The 19,438-nt window shown below is 44.7% G+C and overlaps 1 protein-coding gene across 1 annotated transcript in view; it reads right to left on the bottom strand.

The window, feature by feature from the left end:
* LOC110526636 (transmembrane protein 266-like) overlaps window positions 1-19,438 on the bottom strand; it is a 113,104-nt gene that overhangs the window by 17,918 nt on the left and 75,748 nt on the right. The window contains exons 7-8 of the mRNA XM_090222653.1: window positions 15,984-16,122; window positions 1,612-1,727 (exon numbers count right to left, since the gene is read on the bottom strand). Coding sequence (XP_090078779.1) covers window positions 1,612-1,727; window positions 15,984-16,122 — 255 coding nt within the window. The remainder of the gene's footprint in view (window positions 1-1,611; window positions 1,728-15,983; window positions 16,123-19,438) is intronic.

Raw genomic sequence — 19,438 nt, 5'->3', positions numbered from 1 at the left:
AACTGACTATCCTACCGATCCTTGACTTTGGCGATATCATTTACAAAATATCCTCCAATACTCAGAAAATTGGATGCAGTCTATCACAGTGCCATCCATTTTGTCACCAAAGCCCCATATACTACCCACGACTGCAACCTGTATGCTCTCGTTGGCTGGTCATCGCTACATATTCGTCGCCAAACCCACTGGCTCCAGGTCATCTATAAGTCTTTGCTAGGTAAAGCTCCACATTATCTCAGCTCACTTGTTTGACATCATTGGAAAATCAAAAGAAATCAGCCAAGACCTCAGAAAAAATGCCTGAAGGTACCACGTTCATCTTTACAAACAATAGTACGCAAGTATAAACACCATGGGACCATGCAGCCATCATACCGCTCAGGAAGGAGACGCATTCTGTCTCCTAGAGATGAACATACTTTGGTGCGAAAAGTGCAAATCAACCAGAACAACAATAATGAAAGAAAAAGGAAAAAGCTTGCAAGCCGAAGAACACCATCCCAACCGTGAAGCATGGGGGTGGCAGCATCATGTTGTGGGGGTGGCAGCATCATGTTGTGGGGGTGCTTTGCTGCAGGAGGGACTGGTGCACATCACAAAATAGATGGCGTCATGAGGGAGGAAAATTAGGTGGATATAGCAACATCTCAAGACATCAGTCAGGAAGTTAAAGCTTGGTCGCAAATGGGTCTTCCAAATGAACAATGACCCCAAGCATACTTCCAAAGTTGTGGCAAAATGGCTTAAGGACAACAAAGTCAAGGTATTAGAGAGGCCATCACAAAGCCCTGACCTCAATCCTATAGAACATTTGTGGGCAGAACTGAAAAGGCGTGTGCGAGCAAGGAAGCCTACAAACCTGATTCAGTTACACCAGCTCTGTCAGGAGGAATAGGCCAAAATTCACCCAATTTATTGTGGGAAACTTGTGGAAGGCTACCCAAAACATTTGACCCAACTTAAACAATTTAAAGGCAATTCTACCAAATACTAATTGAGTGTATGTAAACTTCTGACCCACTGGGAATGTGATGAAAGAAATAAAACAATTAATAAATCATTCTCTCTACTATTATTCTGACATTTCACATTCTTAAAATAAAGTGGTGATCCTAACTGACCTAAGACAGGGAATTTTTACTAGAATTAAATGTCAGGAATTGTGAAAAACTCAGTTTAAATGTATTTGGCTGAGATGTATGTAAACTTCCGACTTCAACTGTATATCACTCCAGTGTTAATTGCTAAATTGTAATTACTTCGCCACTATAGCCTATTTATTGCCTTACCTCCTTACTTCATTTGCACACACTGTTTACAGATTTTTCTATTGTGTTATTGACTGTACGTTTGTTTATCCCATGTGTAACTCTGTGTTGTTGTTTGTGTCACACTGCTTTGCTTTATCTTGGCCAGGTCGCAGTTGTAAATGAGAACTTGTTCTCAACTGGCCTAACTGGTTAAAAAAATGTGAAATAATGTAATTATTATTAATTTAAAAAAAGTCCTGGTTCAACCTTAGCCCTAGCCTCAACCATAACCTAGCTTCAACCAAAACCCTAACCATAGTCTCACCGCTATCTGTGAGGTGATGGTGCGGGGACTTACTGCCTGCTCCTGGCAGATCTGTGTGAGTCGTTCCAGCTGCTCCTCCCTGACAGCCTTGATCTTCTCACACTGCAGGATCTCCAGCTCCATCTCCACCTTCACCTGCAACACATAGGCTGAGAGAGGGAATAGATAGTTAGAGAGAGGGAAGAGACAGAGAGAAAAGAGATAGTGAGAGAAGAGACAGATAGAGAGAGGGAAGAGACAGAGAGAAAAGAGAAAGTGAGAGAAGAGACAGATTGTTAAGGTGAGTGAATGAGGACCCAAAAGCGAACTAACTTAAACAGAGCTTCTTTAATAACAAAACATAGGTAGGCTCAGATAGACCGGCAGATTCCGACAGGACAGGACAAGGTTACAGCAAACATGACGATAGTCTGGCTCAGGCATGAAACACAAACAAACAAGAATCCGACAAGGACAGGAGCAGAAACAGAGGGAGATATAGGGACCTAATCAGAGGGAAAAAGGGAACAGGTGGGGAACGGGGTGAATGGGTAGTTAGGAGGAGACAGGGAACAGCTGGGGGAAAGAAGGGGAGAAAAGGTAACCTGACACGACCAGCAGAGGGAGACAGGGTGAAGGGAAAGGACAGAGACAAGACAACATGACAGTACCCCCCCACTCACCGAGCGCCTCCTGGCGCACTCGAGGAGGAAACCTGGCGGCAACGGAGGAAATCCTCGATCAGCGCACGGTCCAGCACGTCCCGAGAGGGAACCCAACTCCTCTCCTCAGGACCGTACCCCTCCCAATCAACAAGGTACTGGTGACCACGGCCCCGAGGACGCATGTCCAAAATCCTGCGGACCCTGTAGATGGGTGCGCCCTCGACAAGGATGGGGGGGGGGGGGGGGGAAGACGAGCGGGGGCGCGAAGAACGGGCTTAACACAGGAGACATGGAAGACCGGGTGGACGCGACGAAGGTATCGCGGAAGAAGAAGTCGAACTGCGACAGGATTAATGACCCGAGAAATACGGAACGGACCAATGAACCGCGGGGTCAACTTGCGAGAAGCCGTCTTAAGGGGAAGGTTCTGAGTGGAGAGCCAAACTCTCTGACCGCGACAATATCTAGGGCTCTTCGTTCTACGCTTATTAGCAGCTCTCACAGTCTGCGCCCTATAACGGCAAAGTGCAGACCTGACCCTCTTCCAGGTGCGCTCGCAACGTTGGACAAAAGCCTGAGCGGAGGGGACGCTGGACTCGGCGAACTGAGATGAGAACAACGGAGGCTGGTACCCGAGGCTACTCTGAAAAGGAGATAGCCCGGTTGCAGACGAAGGAAGCGAGTTGTGGGCGTATTCTGCCCAGGGGAGCTGTTCTGACCAAGACGCAGGGTTGCGAAAAGAAAGACTGCGTAAGATGCGACCAATAGTCTGATTGGCCCGTTCTGCTTGACCGTTAGACTGGGGGTGAAAGCCGGAAGAGAGACTGACGGAAGCCCCAATCAAACGGCAAAACTCCCTCCAAAATTGAGACGTGAATTGCGGACCTCTGTCCGAAACGACGTCTGACGGAAGGCCATGAATTCTGAAAACATTCTCGATGATGATTTGTGCCGTCTCTTTAGCAGAAGGAAGCTTAGCAAGGGGAATGAAATGAGCCGCCTTAGAGAACCTATCGACAACCGTAAGAATAACAGTCTTCCCCGCTGACGAAGGCAGTCCGGTGACAAAATCTAAGGCGATGTGAGACCACGGTCGAGAGGGAATGGGAAGCGGCCTGAGACGGCCGGCAGGAGGGGAGTTACCGGACTTAGTCTGCGCGCAGACCGAACAAGCAGCCACGAAACGACGCGTGTCATGCTCCCGGGTGGGCCACCAAAAACGCTGGCGAATGGAAGCAAGCGTACCCCGAACGCCAGGGTGGCCGGCTAACTTGGCAGAGTGAGCCCACTGAAGAACGGCCAGACGAGTAGGAACGGGAACGAAAAGAAGGTTCCTAGGACAAGCGCGCGGCGACGGAGTGTGAGTGAGCGCTTGCTTTACCTGCCTCTCAATTCCCCAGACAGTCAATCCGACAACACGCCCCTCAGGGAGAATCCCCTCGGGGTCAGTGGAGGCTACTGAAGAACTGAAGAGACGAGATAAAGCATCAGGCTTGGTGTTCTTAGAGCCCGGACGATAAGAAATCACGAACTCGAAACGAGCGAAAAACAGCGCCCAACGCGCCTGACGCGCATTAAGTCGTTTGGCAGAACGGATGTACTCAAGGTTCCTATGGTCAGTCCAAACGACAAAAGGAACGGTCGCCCCCTCCAACCACTGTCGCCATTCGCCTAGGGCTAACCGGATGGCGAGCAGTTCGCGGTTTCCCACATCATAGTTACGTTCCGACGGGGACAGGCGATGAGAAAAATACGCGCATGGGTGGACCTTGTCGTCAGAGAGGGAGCGCTGAGAAAGAATGGCTCCCACGCCCACCTCTGACGCGTCAACCTCGACAACGAACTGTCTAGAGACGTCAGGTGTAACAAGGATAGGAGCGGATGTAAAACGATTCTTGAGGAGATCAAAAGCTCCCTGGGCGGAAACGGACCACTTAAAGCACGTCTTGACAGAAGTAAGGGCTGTGAGAGGAGCGGCCACCTGACCGAAATTACGGATGAAACGACGATAGAAGTTCGCGAAGCCGAGAAAGCGCTGCAGCTCGACGCGTGACTTAGGGACGGGCCAATCAATGACAGCTTGGACTTTAGCGGGATCCATCTTAATGCCTTCAGCGGAAATAACAGAACCGAGAAATGTGACGGAGGAGGCATGAAAAGTGCACTTCTCAGCCTTCACAAAAAGACAATTCTCTAAAAGGCGCTGGAGGACACGTCGAACGTGCTGAACATGAATCTGGAGTGACGGTGAAAAAATCAGGATATCGTCAAGGTAAACGAAAACAAAGATGTTCAGCATGTCTCTCAGGACATCATTGACTAATGCCTGAAAGACAGCTGGAGCGTTAGCGAGGCCGAAAGGAAGAACCCGGTATTCAAAGTGCCCTAACGGAGTGTTAAACGCCGTCTTCCACTCGTCCCCCTCCCTGATGCGCACGAGATGGTAAGCGTTACGAAGGTCCAACTTAGTGAAAAACCTGGCTCCCTGCAGGATCTCGAAGGCTGAAGACATAAGAGGAAGCGGATAACGATTCTTAACTGTTATGTCATTCAGCCCTCGATAATCTATGCAGGGGCGCAGAGACCCGTCCTTCTTCTTGACAAAAAAAAACCCCGCTCCGGCGGGAGAGGAGGAGGGGACTATGGTACCGGCGTCAAGAGCTACAGACAAATAATCCTCGAGAGCCTTACGTTCGGGAGCCGACAGAGAGTATAGTCTACCCCGGGGGGGAGTGGTTCCCGGAAGGAGATCAATACTACAATCATACGACCGGTGTGGAGGAAGAGAGGTGGCCCTGGACCGACTGAACACCGTGCGCAGATCGTGATATTCCTCCGGCACCCCTGTCAAATCACCAGGCTCCTCCTGTGAAGAAGAGACAGAGGAAACAGGAGGGATAGCAGACATTAAACATTTCACATGACAAGAGACGTTCCAGGAGAGGATAGAATTACTAGACCAATTAATGGAAGGATTATGACAAACTAGCCAGGGATGGCCCAAAACAACAGGTGTAAAAGGTGAACGAAAAATCAAAAAAGAAATGGTTTCGCTATGATTACCAGAAACAGTGAGGGTTAAAGGTAGCGTCTCACGCTGAATCCTGGGGAGAGGACTACCATCCAGGGCGAACAAGGCCGTGGACTCCCTTAACTGTCTGAGAGGAATGTCATGTTCCCGAGCCCAGGTCTCGTCCATAAAACAGCCCTCCGCCCCAGAGTCTATTAAGGCACTGCAGGAAGCTGACGAACCGGTCCAGCGTAGATGGACCGACAAGGTAGTGCAGGATCTTGAAGGAGAGACAGGAGTAGTAGCGCTCACCAGTAGCCCTCCGCTTACTGATGAGCTCTGGCTTTTACTGGACATGAAGTGACAAAATGACCAGCAGAACCGCAATAGAGACAGAGGCGGTTGGTGATTCTCCGTTCCCTCTCCTTAGTCGAGATGCGGATACCTCCCAGCTGCATAGGCTCAGCTCCCGAGCCGGCAGAGGAAGATGGTAGTGATGCGGAGAGGGGGGCAACGGAGAACGCGAGCTCCTTTCCACGAGCTCGGTGACGAAGATCAACCCGTCGCTCAATGCGAATAGCGAGTTCAATCAAGGAATCCACGCTGGAAGGAACCTCCCGGGAGAGAATCTCATCCTTTACCTCTGCGCGGAGACCCTCCAGAAGACGAGCGAGCAAAGCCGGCTCGTTCCAGCCACTGGAGGCAGCAAGAGTGCGAAACTCAATAGAGTAGTCTGTTATGGATCGATTGCCTTGACATAGGGAAGACAGGGCCCTGGAAGCCTCCTCCCCAAAAACAGATCGATCAAAAACCCGTATCATCTCCTCCTTAAAGTCCTGATACTGGTTAGTACACTCAGCCCTTGCCTCCCAGATTGCCGTGCCCCACTCACGAGCCCGTCCAATAAGGAGAGATATGACGTAGGCGACACGAGCAGTGCTCCTGGAGTAAGTGTTGGGCTGGAGAGAAAACACAATATCACACTGGGTGAGGAACGAGCGGCATTCAGTGGGCTCCCCAGAGTAACACGGCGGGTTATTGATTCTGGGCTCCGGGGATTCGAAAGCCCTGGAAGTGGCCGGTGGATCGAGGCGGAGATGGTGAACCTGTTCTGTGAGGTTGGAGACTTGGGTGGCCAGGGTCTCAACGGCATGTCGAGCAGCAGACAATTCCTGCTCGTGTCTGCCTAGCATCGCTCCCTGGATCTCGACGGCTGAGTAGAGAGGATCCGAAGTCGCTGGGTCCATTCTTGGTCGGATTCTTCTGTTAAGGTGAGTGAATGAGGACCCAAAAGCGAACTAACTTAAACAGAGCTTCTTTAATAACAAAACATAGGTAGGCTCAGATAGACCGGCAGATTCCGACAGGACAGGACAAGGTTACAGCAAACATGACGATAGTCTGGCTCAGGCATGAAACACAAACAAACAAGAATCCGACAAGGACAGGAGCAGAAACAGAGGGAGATATAGGGACCTAATCAGAGGGAAAAAGGGAACAGGTGGGGAACGGGGTGAATGGGTAGTTAGGAGGAGACAGGGAACAGCTGGGGGAAAGAAGGGGAGAAAAGGTAACCTGACACGACCAGCAGAGGGAGACAGGGTGAAGGGAAAGGACAGAGACAAGACAACATGACACAGATAGAGAGAGGGAAGAGACAGAGAGAAAAGAGAAAGTGAGAGAAGAGACAGATAGAGAGAGAAGAGACAGATAGAGAGGGAAGAGACAGATAGAGAGAGGGAAGCGACAGATAGAGAGGGAAGAGACAGAGAGAGAGTGAGAGGCCTAAACATCAGTGCCACAGGTAACTTCCACAAAGCTGTGAACGATCTGAGAGACAAAGCAAGAAGGGCATTCTATGCTATCAAAAGGAACATAAATTTCAACATACCAATTAGGATCTGGCTAAAAATACATATATATATATATATATACATTTATAATATGACATTTGTAATGTCTTTATTGTTTTGAAACTTCTGTATGTGTAATGTTTACTGTTACTTTTTATTGTTTATTTCATTTTTGTATATTATCTACCTCACTTGCTTTGGCAATGTTAACACATGTTTCCCATGCCAATAAAGCCCCTTGAATTGAATTGAATTGTCAGAAGAGACAGATAGAGAGAGGGAAGAGACATATAGAGAGGGAAGAGACAGATAGATAGAGGGAAGAGACAGATAGAGAGGGAAGAGACAGATAGATAGAGGGAAGAGACAGATAGAGAAGAAATAGTGAGAGAAGAGACAGATAGAGAGGGAAGAGACAGATAGATAGAGGGAAGAGACAGATAGAGAAGAAATAGTGAGAGAAGAGACAGATAGAGAGGGAAGAGACAGATAGATAGAGGGAAGAGACAGATAGAGAAGAAATAGTGAGAGAAGAGACAGATAGAGAAGAAATAGAGAGAGAAGAGACATATAGAGAGGGAAGAGAAAGATAGATAGAGTGAAGAGACAGATAGAGAAGAAATAGTGAGAGAAGAGACAGATAGAGAAGAAATAGAGAGAGAAGAGACAGATAGAGAGAGGGAAGAGACATATAGAGAGGGAAGAGACAGATAGATAGAGGGAAGAGACAGATAGAGAAGAAATAGTGAGAGAAGAGACAGATAGAGAAGAAATAGAGAGAGAAGAGACATATAGAGAGGGAAGAGAAAGATAGATAGAGTGAAGAGACAGATAGAGAAGAAATAGTGAGAGAAGAGACAGATAGAGAAGAAATAGAGAGAGAAGAGAGATAGAGAGAGGGAAGAGACAGATAGAGAGAGGGAAGAGACAGATAGAGAGAGGGAAGAGACAGATAGAGAGAGGGAAGAGACATAGAGAGAGAGGGAAGAGACAGATAGAGAGAGGGAAGAGACAGATAGAGAGAGGGAAGAGACAGATAGAGAGAGGGAAGAGACATAGAGAGAGAGAGAAGAGACAGATAGAGAGAGGGAAGAGACAGATAGAGAGAGGGAAGAGACATAGAGAGAGAGAGAAGAGACAGATAGAGAGAGGGAAGAGACAGATAGAGAAGAAATAGAGAGAGAAGAGACAGATAGAGAAGAAATAGAGAGAGAGAAGAGACAGATAGAGAGAGAGAAGAGACAGATAGAGAGAGGGAAGAGAAAGATAGATAGAGTGAAGAGACAGATAGAGAAGAAATAGTGAGAGAAGAGACAGATAGAGAAGAAATAGAGAGAGAAGAGACAGATAGAGAGAGGGAAGAGACAGATAGAGAGAGGGAAGAGACATATTTGATATGTATTTATTTATAGGGGACAATGCACATTAATCAACATCAATATTACAATAATGCAACATCCATGTAAATGTGCCGGGGTTAGCCAAAATATTATTTTTACCTTTAGTCCCAGGATAGGTAAGGACCTTTACACAGTCACAATACACATACTCACTAAAACAATATAACATACCAATACATTACATCCAATAATATATGTGACCGACCGGCTCAAATCGGTCTTATGTAGCAACATTTGATATTATGTTTTTTTACATTGGATAAAAGTAGAGATATCATCATTCCAACAACAATAACTTATTTGTAATAAAAACACTATCATCAACTGTCATCTTACATAAGAGGAACCACAGATAACTCATGTGTACAGGTTTGGATAGATTTGGGCCATGTTTTCAAATTAAATGTAAAAGTACAATAATCAGTGCAGATAGAGAGAGGGAAGAGACAGAGAGAGAAGAGAGAGAGGGAAGAGACAAAGAGAGAGAGAGTGAGGAGACAGAGAGGAGATAGAAAAAGAGAGAGAGAAGAGACAGAGATAGAGAGAAGATAGAGAGGAGATGAAGAGAGAGAGGGAGTGAGAGAAGAGACAGATAGAAGAGAGATAGAGAGAGATAGTGGGAAGCGACAGAGAGAGAAGAGATAGAGGAGACAGAGGGAAGAGATAAAGAGAGAGAGAGGGAAGAGACAGAGAGAGGTGAGCATAGCCTTGCTATTGAGAAAGGCCGCCGTAGGCAGGCATAGCTCTCAAGAGAAGACAGGCTATGTGCACACTGCCCACAAAATGAGGTGGAAACTGAGCTGCACTTCCTAACCTCCTGCCAAATGTATGACCATATTAGAGACACATATTTCCCTCAGATTACACAGATCAACAAAGAATTCGAAAACAAACCCAATTTTGATCAACTCCCATATCTACTGGGTGAAATTCCACATTGTGCCATCACAGCAGCAACATTTGTGACCTGTTGCCACAAGAAAAGGGCAACCATTGAAGAACAAACACCATTGTAAATACAACCCATATTTATTCTTATTTATATTCCCTTGTGTACTTTAACCATTTGTACATTGTTACAACACTGTATATACACTGCTCAAAAAAATAAGGGAACCCTAAAATAACACATCCTAGATCTGAATGAATTAAATATATATTTAAATACTTTTTTCTTTACATAGTTGAATGTGCTGACAACAAAATCACACAAAAATTATCAATGGAAATCAAATTTATCAACCCATGGAGGTCTGGATTTGGAGTTACACTCCAAATTAAAGTGGAAAACCACACTACAGGCTGATCCAACTTTGATGTAATGTCCTTAAAACAAGTCAAAATGAGGCTCAGTAGTGTGTGTGGCCTCCACGTGCCTGTATGACCTCCCTACAATGCCTGGGCATGCTCCTGATGAGGTGGCGGATGGTCTCCTGAGGGATCTCCTCCCAGACCTGGACTAAAGCATCTTCCAACTCCTGGACAGTCTGTTGGTGGATGGAGCGAGACATGATGTCCCAGATGTGCTCAATTGGATTCAGGTCTGGGGAACGGGCGGGCCAGTCCATAGCATCAATGCCTTCCTCTTGCAGGAACTGCTGACACACTCCAGCCACATGAGGTCTAGCATTGTCTTGCATTAGGAGGAACACAGGGCCAACCGCACCAGCATATGGTCTCACAAGGGGTCTGAGGATCTCATCTCGGTACCTAATGGCAGTCAGGCTACCTCTGACGAGCACATGGAGGGCTGTGCGCCCCCCACCAAAGAAATGCCACCCCCCACCATGACTGACCCACCGCCAAACCGGTCATGCTGGAGGATGTTGCAGGCAGCAGAACGTTCTCCACGGCGTCTCCAGACTCTGTCACATCTGTCACATGTGCTCAGTGTGAACCTGCTTTCATCTGTGAAGAGCACAGGGCGCAAATGGCGAATTTGCCAATCTTGGTGTTCTCTGGCAAATGCCAAATGTCCTTCACGGTATTGTGCTGTAAGCACAACCCCCACCTGTGGACGTCGGGCCCTCATACCACCCTCATGGAGTCTGTTTCTGACCGTTTGAGCAGACACATGCACATTTGTGGCCGGCTGGAGGTCATTTTGCAGGGCTCTGGCAGTGCTCCTCCTTGCACAAAGGCGGAGGTAGCGGTCCTGCTGCTGGGTTGTTGCCCTCCTACGGCCTCCTCCACGTCTCCTGGTAGCACCTCCATGCTCTGGACACTACGCTGACAGACACAGCAAACCTTCTTGCCACAGCGCGCATTGATGTGCCATCCTGGATGAGCTGCACCACCTGAGCCACTTGTGTGGGTTTTAGACTCCGTCTCATGCTACCACTAGAGTGAAAGCACCGCCAGCATTCAAAAGTGACCAAACCTCAGCCAGGAGGCATAGGAACTGAGAAGTGGTCTGTGGTCACCACCTGCAGAACCACTCCTTTATTGGGGGTGTCTTGCTAATTGCCTATAATTTCCACCTGTTGAGTATTCCATTTGCACAACAGCATGTGAAATGTATTGTCAATAAGTGTTGCTTCCTAAGTGGACAGTTTGATTTCACAGAAGTGTGATTGACTTGGAGTTACATTGTGTTGTTTAAGTGTTCCCTTTATTTTTTTGAGCAGTGTATATATAATATGACATTTGTAATGTCTTTATTGTATTGAAACTTCTGTATGTGTAATGTTTACTGTTAATTTTTATTGTTTATTTCACTTTTGTATATTATCTACAGCCATCTCTCTCCTACAGAGCCCAAGGACAGCAGCACAATTAGACCCAACCAAATCATGAGAAAACAAAAAGATAATTACTTGACACATTGGAAAGAATTAACAAAAAAACAGAGCAAACTAGAATGCTATTTGGCCCTACACAGAGGCAGAATACCTGACCACTGTGACTGACCCAAAATTAAGCAAAGCTTTGACTATGTACAGACTCAGTGAGCATAGCCTTGCTATTGAGAAAGGCCGCCGTAGGCAGACATGGCTCTCAAGAGAAGACAGGCTATGTGCTCACTGCCCACAAAATGAGGTGGAAACTGAGCTGCACTCCCTAACCTCCTGCCCAATGTATGACCATATTAGAGAGACATATTTCCCTCAGATTACACAGATCAACAAAGAATTCGAAAACAAATCCAATTTTGATAAACTCCCATATCTATTGGGTGAAATTCCACATTGTGCCATCACAGCAGCAAGATTTGTGACCTGTTGCCACGAGAAAAGGGCAACCAGTGAAGAACACACACCATTGTAAATACAACCCATATTTATGCTTATTTATTTTATCTTGTGTCCTTTAACCATTTGTACATTGTTACAACACTGTATATATATATAATATGACATTTGTAATGTCTTTATTGTTTTGAAACTTCTGTATGTGTAATGTTGACTGTTAATTTGTATTGTTTATTTCACTTTATATATTCACTTTATATATTATCTACCTCACTTGCTTTGGCAATGTTAACACATGTTTCCCATGCCAATAAAGCCCTTGAATTGAATTGAATTGAGAGAGAAGAGACAGATAAAAGAGACAGAGAGAGAAAAGAGACAGAGAAAAGAGACAGAGAAAAGAGACAGAGAAAAGAGAAAAGAGACAGAGAGAGAAAAGAGACAGATAAAAGAGACAGAGAAGAGAGAAAAGAGACAGAGAGAGAAAAGAGACAGATAAAAGAGACAGAGAAAAGAGACAGAGAAAAGAGACAGATAAAAGAGACAGATAAAAGAGACAGAGAAAAGAGACAGAGAGAGAAGAGACAGATAAAAGAGACAGATAAAAGAGACAGAGAAAAGAGACAGAGAAAAGAGACAGAGAAAAGAGACAGAGAAAAGAGACAGAGAAAAGAGACAGAGAAAAGAGACAGAGAGAGAAGAGACAGATAAAAGAGACAGAGAAAAGAGACAGAGAGAGAAGAGACAGATAAAAGAGACAGATAAAAGAGACAGATAAAAGAGACAGAGAAAAGAGACAGAGAAAAGAGACAGAGAAAAGAGACAGAGAAAAGAGACAGAGAAAAGAGACAGAGAGAAGAGCCAGAGAGAAGAGACAGATAAAAGAGACAGAGAGAAGAGACAGATAAAAGAGACAGAGAAAAGAGACAGATAAAAGAGACAGAGAAAAGAGACAGATAAAAGAGACAGAGAAAAGAGACAGAGAGAAGAGACAGAGAGAAGAGACAGAGAGAAGAGACAGATAAAAGAGACAGAGAAAAGAGACAGATAAAAGAGACAGAGAGAGAGAAGAGACAGAGAAAAGAGACAGAGAAAAGAGACAGAGAGAAGAGACAGAGAGAAGAGACAGATAAAAGAGACAGAGAAAAGAGACAGATAAAAGAGACAGAGAGAGAGAAGAGACAGATAAAAGAGACAGGGAAAAGAGACAGAGAAAAGAGAAAAGAGACAGAGAGAGAGAGGGAAGAGACAGAGAAAAGAGACAGATAAAAGAGACAGAGAGAGAGAGAGAGAGAGAGAGAGAGAGAGAGAGACAGAGAAAAGAGACAGATAAAAGAGACAGAGAGAGAGAAGAGACAGATAAAAGAGACAGGGAAAAGAGACAGAGAAAAGAGAAAAGAGACAGAGAGAGAGAGGGAAGAGACAGATAGAAGAGAGAGAGAGAGAGAGAGAGAGAGGGAAGAGACAGATAGGAGAGAGAGAGAGAGAGAGAGAGAGGGAGAGAGAGAGAGGGAGAGAGAGGGAAGAGACAGAGAGAGAGAGAGAGAGAGAGAGAGAGAGAGAGAGAGAGAGAGAGAGAGGGGAAAGAGACAGATAAAAGAGACAGAGAGAGAGAAGAGACAGATAAAAGAGACAGGGAAAAGAGACAGAGAAAAGAGAAAAGAGACAGAGAGAGAGAGGGAAGAGACAGATAGAAGAGAGAGAGAGAGAGAGAGAGAGAGAGAGGGAAGAGACAGATAGGAGAGAGAGAGAGAGAGAGAGAGGGAGAGAGAGAGAGGGAGAGAGAGGGAAGAGACAGAGAGAGAGAGAGAGAGAGAGAGAGAGAGAGAGGGGGGAAAGAGACAGATAAAAGAGACAGAGAGAAGAGAAGGAAGAGACAGAGACAGAGAGAAGAGAAGGAAGAGACAGAGACACACAAGACATAGATCTGCTCTGGTATTGACTTCAGCTAAGTCATATCCCCTCTTCTGTTCTACACAGTGACCTTAGTGCACAGCTGCTCTCCTGCTACTGCTGACTCTCCTGAGTAGGGCCATATTACTAGGCCATACAGACTGGGAAGCAGCAGAGTGAATAACCAAGCCCTCTACACCAGAGGAGACCTACTAGTGAACTACTAACAGCAGGCAGTGCCTGCAGCCATCTCTCTCCAGCAGCACTGCTCTGTTCTGCTCTCCCATAGCCTATTAATAGAGCTGTTGATGTGAACATGCAGGAAGAGGGAGGGAGACAGCAGAGGGGGCAGGTAGGAAGAGCACAGCAGAATGCATGGGGAGGGAGAGCAGAGGGGAGAGGATGAAACAGCGGAACTCGTGGCCGGGGAGAGCAAAGGGGGGAGACAGGCACAGTTGAACTCACAATTAACAAGGGGAGCAGAGCAGAGGGGGCAGGCAGGCACAGCCAATTTCACATTCACCAAGGGGAAGGGAGCAGAGCAGAGGGGGCAGGCAGGCACAGCCAAATTCACATTACCAAGGGGAAGTTGAAGTGGGGGATTATAAGCTGCCCAATTTGTGCATGGCTATAAAAAGCATGTCAAAGACGTACGACTGCTGCTGGCATGGCAGGACATGCCAAGCAGCAGTGTAATTCGCACCATGGTTGATTCCACAGCACCTCTGTCACAAGAGCCTTTTCCACTTTCACCTCTCCTCTCAGCTCAGGCCAAGTGCAAAGCCCCTGGCCTCCATCTCTCTCTCTCTCTCTCTCTCTCTCTCTCTCTCTCTCTCTCTCTCTCTCTCTCTCTCTCTCTCTCTCTCTCTCTCTCTCTCTCTCTCTCTCTCTCTCTCTCTCTCTCTCTCTCTCTCTCTCTCTCTCTCTCTCTCTAAGGTCTGTAGGTTGATCACGCACAGCTCTCACTGAGACTGAGATCTGTAGGTTGATCATGCACAGCTCTCACTGAGACTGAGGTCTGTAGGTTGATCACGCACAGCTCTCACTGAGACTGAGGTCTGTAGGTTGATCATGCACAGCTCTCACTGAGACTGAGGTCTGTAGGTTGATCATGCACAGCTCTCATTGAGACTGAGGTCTGTAGGTTGATCATGCACAGCTCTCACTGAGACTGAGGTCTGTAGGTTGATCACGCACAGCTCTCACTGAGACTGAGGCCTGTTGGTTGATCATGCACAGCTCTCACTGAGACTGAGGTCTGTAGGTTGATCATGCACAGCTCTCACTGCGACTGAGGTCTGTAGGTTGATCACGCACAGCTCTCACTGAGACTGAGGCCTGTTGGTTGATCACGCACAGCTCTCACTGAGACTGAGGTCTGTAGGTTGATCATGCACAGCTCTCACTGAGACTGAGGGTGACCTCCTGTTAGAAATCAATCTGCATTACATTAGCATAACATAGAACAGCCAATATAGTCATTATCATGGCTTTTCTAAATCTGTTTAAACAGGGCTTAGGATCAATACCAGTTTATGTAGGAGAACGGGTGGCAATTTACTTTGAGGGACGATCAATAATTATATTGTTGTGAATAGTAAATAATGTGTATAATCATGGGGAGAATGGGGTCGTGCTGCCAATCATGTATTGAATAAGCCATAGACTTTATCATCCTTAGGTGAAGTATGATATTTTTGAATTTAGCGCTAAAATCAAAAATATAATACATTTTTGTCATTTTTGTCATTTAGCAGACACTTTTATCCAGAGCAACTTACAAAGTGCATTCATCTGCAGATAGCTAGGTGAGACAACCACGTATCCTAGTCGTAGTCCCTCTCGTAGAAGATCAGTCAGGTGTAATAATTAAGGACTGATAGTTCAAGTTCAAAGTCCTCTGTTGGTACAATGTAAGGTTGTTGAATTTTTCAATAATATCTCACTAGAACCAATCATACCAAACTAACTAACCATCCATCCATCTAAGAGTAATACCAAGAACACTAAGGGAAGCTGTTGACTGAGAGGGATGATGACTTCACCTAGGTCAGGATGACTCTAGTAAGACATCCACCGGCAGGGCAGGGCAGGGCAGGGCAGGGCATGGCAGGGCAGGGCGACAGACAGGGCGACAGACAGGGCGACAGACAGGGCGACAGACAGACAGACAGGACGACAGACAGGGCGACAGACAGGGCGACAGACAGACAGACAGGGCGACAGACAGGGCGACAGACAGGGCGACAGACAGACAGGGCGACAGACAGAAAGACAGACAGGGCGACAGGGCGACAGACAGGGCGACAGACAGACAGAGCGACAGGTGCGACAGACAGACAGACAGACAGGGCGACAGACAGGGGAAGCAGGGACACAAGGGAGCGTCTGGTCTGCGCCACCCGCAGTCTCACCGTCGATGATTCTCTTGACCCTCCAGATGCGCAGGGTGATGATGAGGCTGATGGCGTCCCAGGGACTGCTGGGGCCGTTGGCTACCGTGGAGGCTACCATAGGGGCCAGGGACAATACGATGACTGCCCCGTCAAACACCTGCAGGGAGCAGACACCCAGACACACACACACACACACGCAAGCACATACAGACATGCCCACACATGCAGGCATGTGTACACACAAACACACATCACATGCCACACTGTCACAGACTTAGGAGATATTACACACTGTCATTAGAAGATATTACACGCTGTCATTAGGAGCTATTACACGCTGTCATTAGGAGATATTACACGCTGTCATTAGGAGATATTCCACGCTGTCATTAGGAGATATTACACGCTGTCATTAGGAGATATTCCACGCTGTCATTAGGAGATATTACACGCTGTCATTAGGAGATATTACACGCTGTCATTAGGAGATATTCCACGCTGTCATTAGGAGATATTCCACACTGTCATTAGGAGATATTCCACACTGTCATTAGGAGATATTCCACACTGTCATTAGGAGATATTCCACACTGTCATTAGGAGATATTCCACACTGTCATTAGGAGATATTACACACTGTCATTAGGAGATATTCCACACTGTCATTAGGAGATATTACACACTGTCATTAGGAGATATTACACACTGTCATTAGGAGATAATACACACTGTCATTAGAAGATATTACACACTGTCATTAGGAGATATTACACACCATCATTAGGAGATAAAACACACTGTCATTAGGAGATATTACACACGGTCATTAAAGGAGATATTACACACGGTCATTAAAGGAGATATTACACACTGTCATTAGGAGATATTACACACTGTTATTAGGAGATATTACACACAGTCATTAGGATATATTACACACTGTCATTAGGATATATTACACACTGTCATTAGGAGATATTACACACTGTCATTAGGAGATATTACACACTGTCATTAGGAGATATTACACTCTGTCATTAGGAGATATTACACACTGTTATTAGGAGATATTACACACTGTCATTAGGATATATTACACACTGTCATTAGGATATATTACACACTGTCATTAGGAGATATTACACACCATCATTAGGAGATAAAACACACTGTCATTAGGAGATATTACACACGGTCATTAAAGGAGATATTACACACGGTCATTAAAGGAGATATTACACACTGTCATTAGGAGATATTACACACTGTTATTAGGAGATATTACACACAGTCATTAGGATATATTACACACTGTCATTAGGATATATTACACACTGTCATTAGGAGATATTACACACTGTCATTAGGAGATATTACACACTGTCATTAGGAGATATTACACTCTGTCATTAGGAGATATTACACACTGTTATTAGGAGATATTACACACTGTCATTAGGATATATTACACACTGTCATTAGGATATATTACACACTGTCATTAGGAGATATTACACACTGTCATTAGGAGATATTACACTCTGTCATTAGGAGATATTACACACGGTCATTAGGAGATATTACACACTGTCATTAGGAGATATTACACACTGTTATTAGGAGATATTACACACGGTCATTAAAGGAGATATTACACACTGTCATTAGGAGATATTACACACTGTTATTAGGAGATATTACACACTGTCATTAGGATATATTACACACTGTCATTAGGATATATTACACACTGTCATTAGGAGATATTACACTCTGTCATTAGGAGATATTCCACACTATCATTAGGAGATATTACACACTGTCATTAGGATATATTACACACTGTCATTAGGAGATATTACACACTGTCATTAGGAGATATTACACACTGTCATTAGGAGATATTACACACTGTTATTAGGAGATATTACACACTGTCATTAGGAGATATTACACACTGTCATTAGGATATATTACACGCTGTCATTAGGAGATATACCATGCTGTCATTAGGAGATATTACACACTGTCATTAGGAGATATTACACACTATCATTAGGAGATATTACACACTGTCATTAGGAGATATTACACACTGTCATTAGGAGATATTACACACTGTCATTAGGAGATATACCATGCTGTCATTAGGATATATTACACACTGTCATTAGGAGATATACCATGCTGTCATTAGGAGATATTACACACTGTCATTAGGATATATTACACACTGTCATTAGGAGATATTACACACTGTTATTAGGAGATATTACACACTGTCATTAGGAGATATTACACACTGTCATTAGGAGATATTACACACTGTCATTAGGAGATATTACACACTGTCATTAGGAGATATTACACACTGTCATTAGGAGATATTACACACTGTCATTAGGATATATTACACACTGTCATTAGGATATAGTACACACTGTCATTAGGATATATTACACACTGTCATTAGGATATATTACACACTGTCATTAGGAGATATTACACTCTGTCATTAGGAGATATTACACACTGTTATTAGGAGATATTACACACTGTCATTAGGATATATTACACACTGTCATTAGGATATATTACACACTGTCATTAGGAGATATTACACACCATCATTAGGAGATAAAACACACTGTCATTAGGAGATATTACACACGGTCATTAAAGGAGATATTACACACGGTCATTAAAGGAGATATTACACACTGTCATTAGGAGATATTACACACTGTTATTAGGAGATATTACACACAGTCATTAGGATATATTACACACTGTCATTAGGATATATTACACACTGTCATTAGGAGATATTACACACTGTCATTAGGAGATATTACACACTGTCATTAGGAGATATTACACTCTGTCATTAGGAGATATTACACACTGTTATTAGGAGATATTACACACTGTCATTAGGATATATTACACACTGTCATTAGGATATATTACACACTGTCATTAGGAGATATTACACACTGTCATTAGGAGATATTACACTCTGTCATTAGGAGATATTACACACGGTCATTAGGAGATATTACACACTGTCATTAGGAGATATTACACACTGTTATTAGGAGATATTACACACGGTCATTAAAGGAGATATTACACACTGTCATTAGGAGATATTACACACTGTTATTAGGAGATATTACACACTGTCATTAGGATATATTACACACTGTCATTAGGATATATTACACACTGTCATTAGGAGATATTACACTCTGTCATTAGGAGATATTCCACACTATCATTAGGAGATATTACACACTGTCATTAGGATATATTACACACTGTCATTAGGAGATATTACACACTGTCATTAGGAGATATTACACACTGTCATTAGGAGATATTACACACTGTTATTAGGAGATATTACACACTGTCATTAGGAGATATTACACACTGTCATTAGGATATATTACACGCTGTCATTAGGAGAT

This window comes from Oncorhynchus mykiss, chromosome 26, assembly GCF_057628025.1.
Source record: "Oncorhynchus mykiss isolate SJ-2025 chromosome 26, ASM5762802v1, whole genome shotgun sequence".
Classification (NCBI taxonomy): domain Eukaryota; kingdom Metazoa; phylum Chordata; class Actinopteri; order Salmoniformes; family Salmonidae; genus Oncorhynchus; species Oncorhynchus mykiss.
Note: the sequence above shows the minus strand (reverse complement) of the source record. Positions and strands in the feature narration are given on the sequence as shown.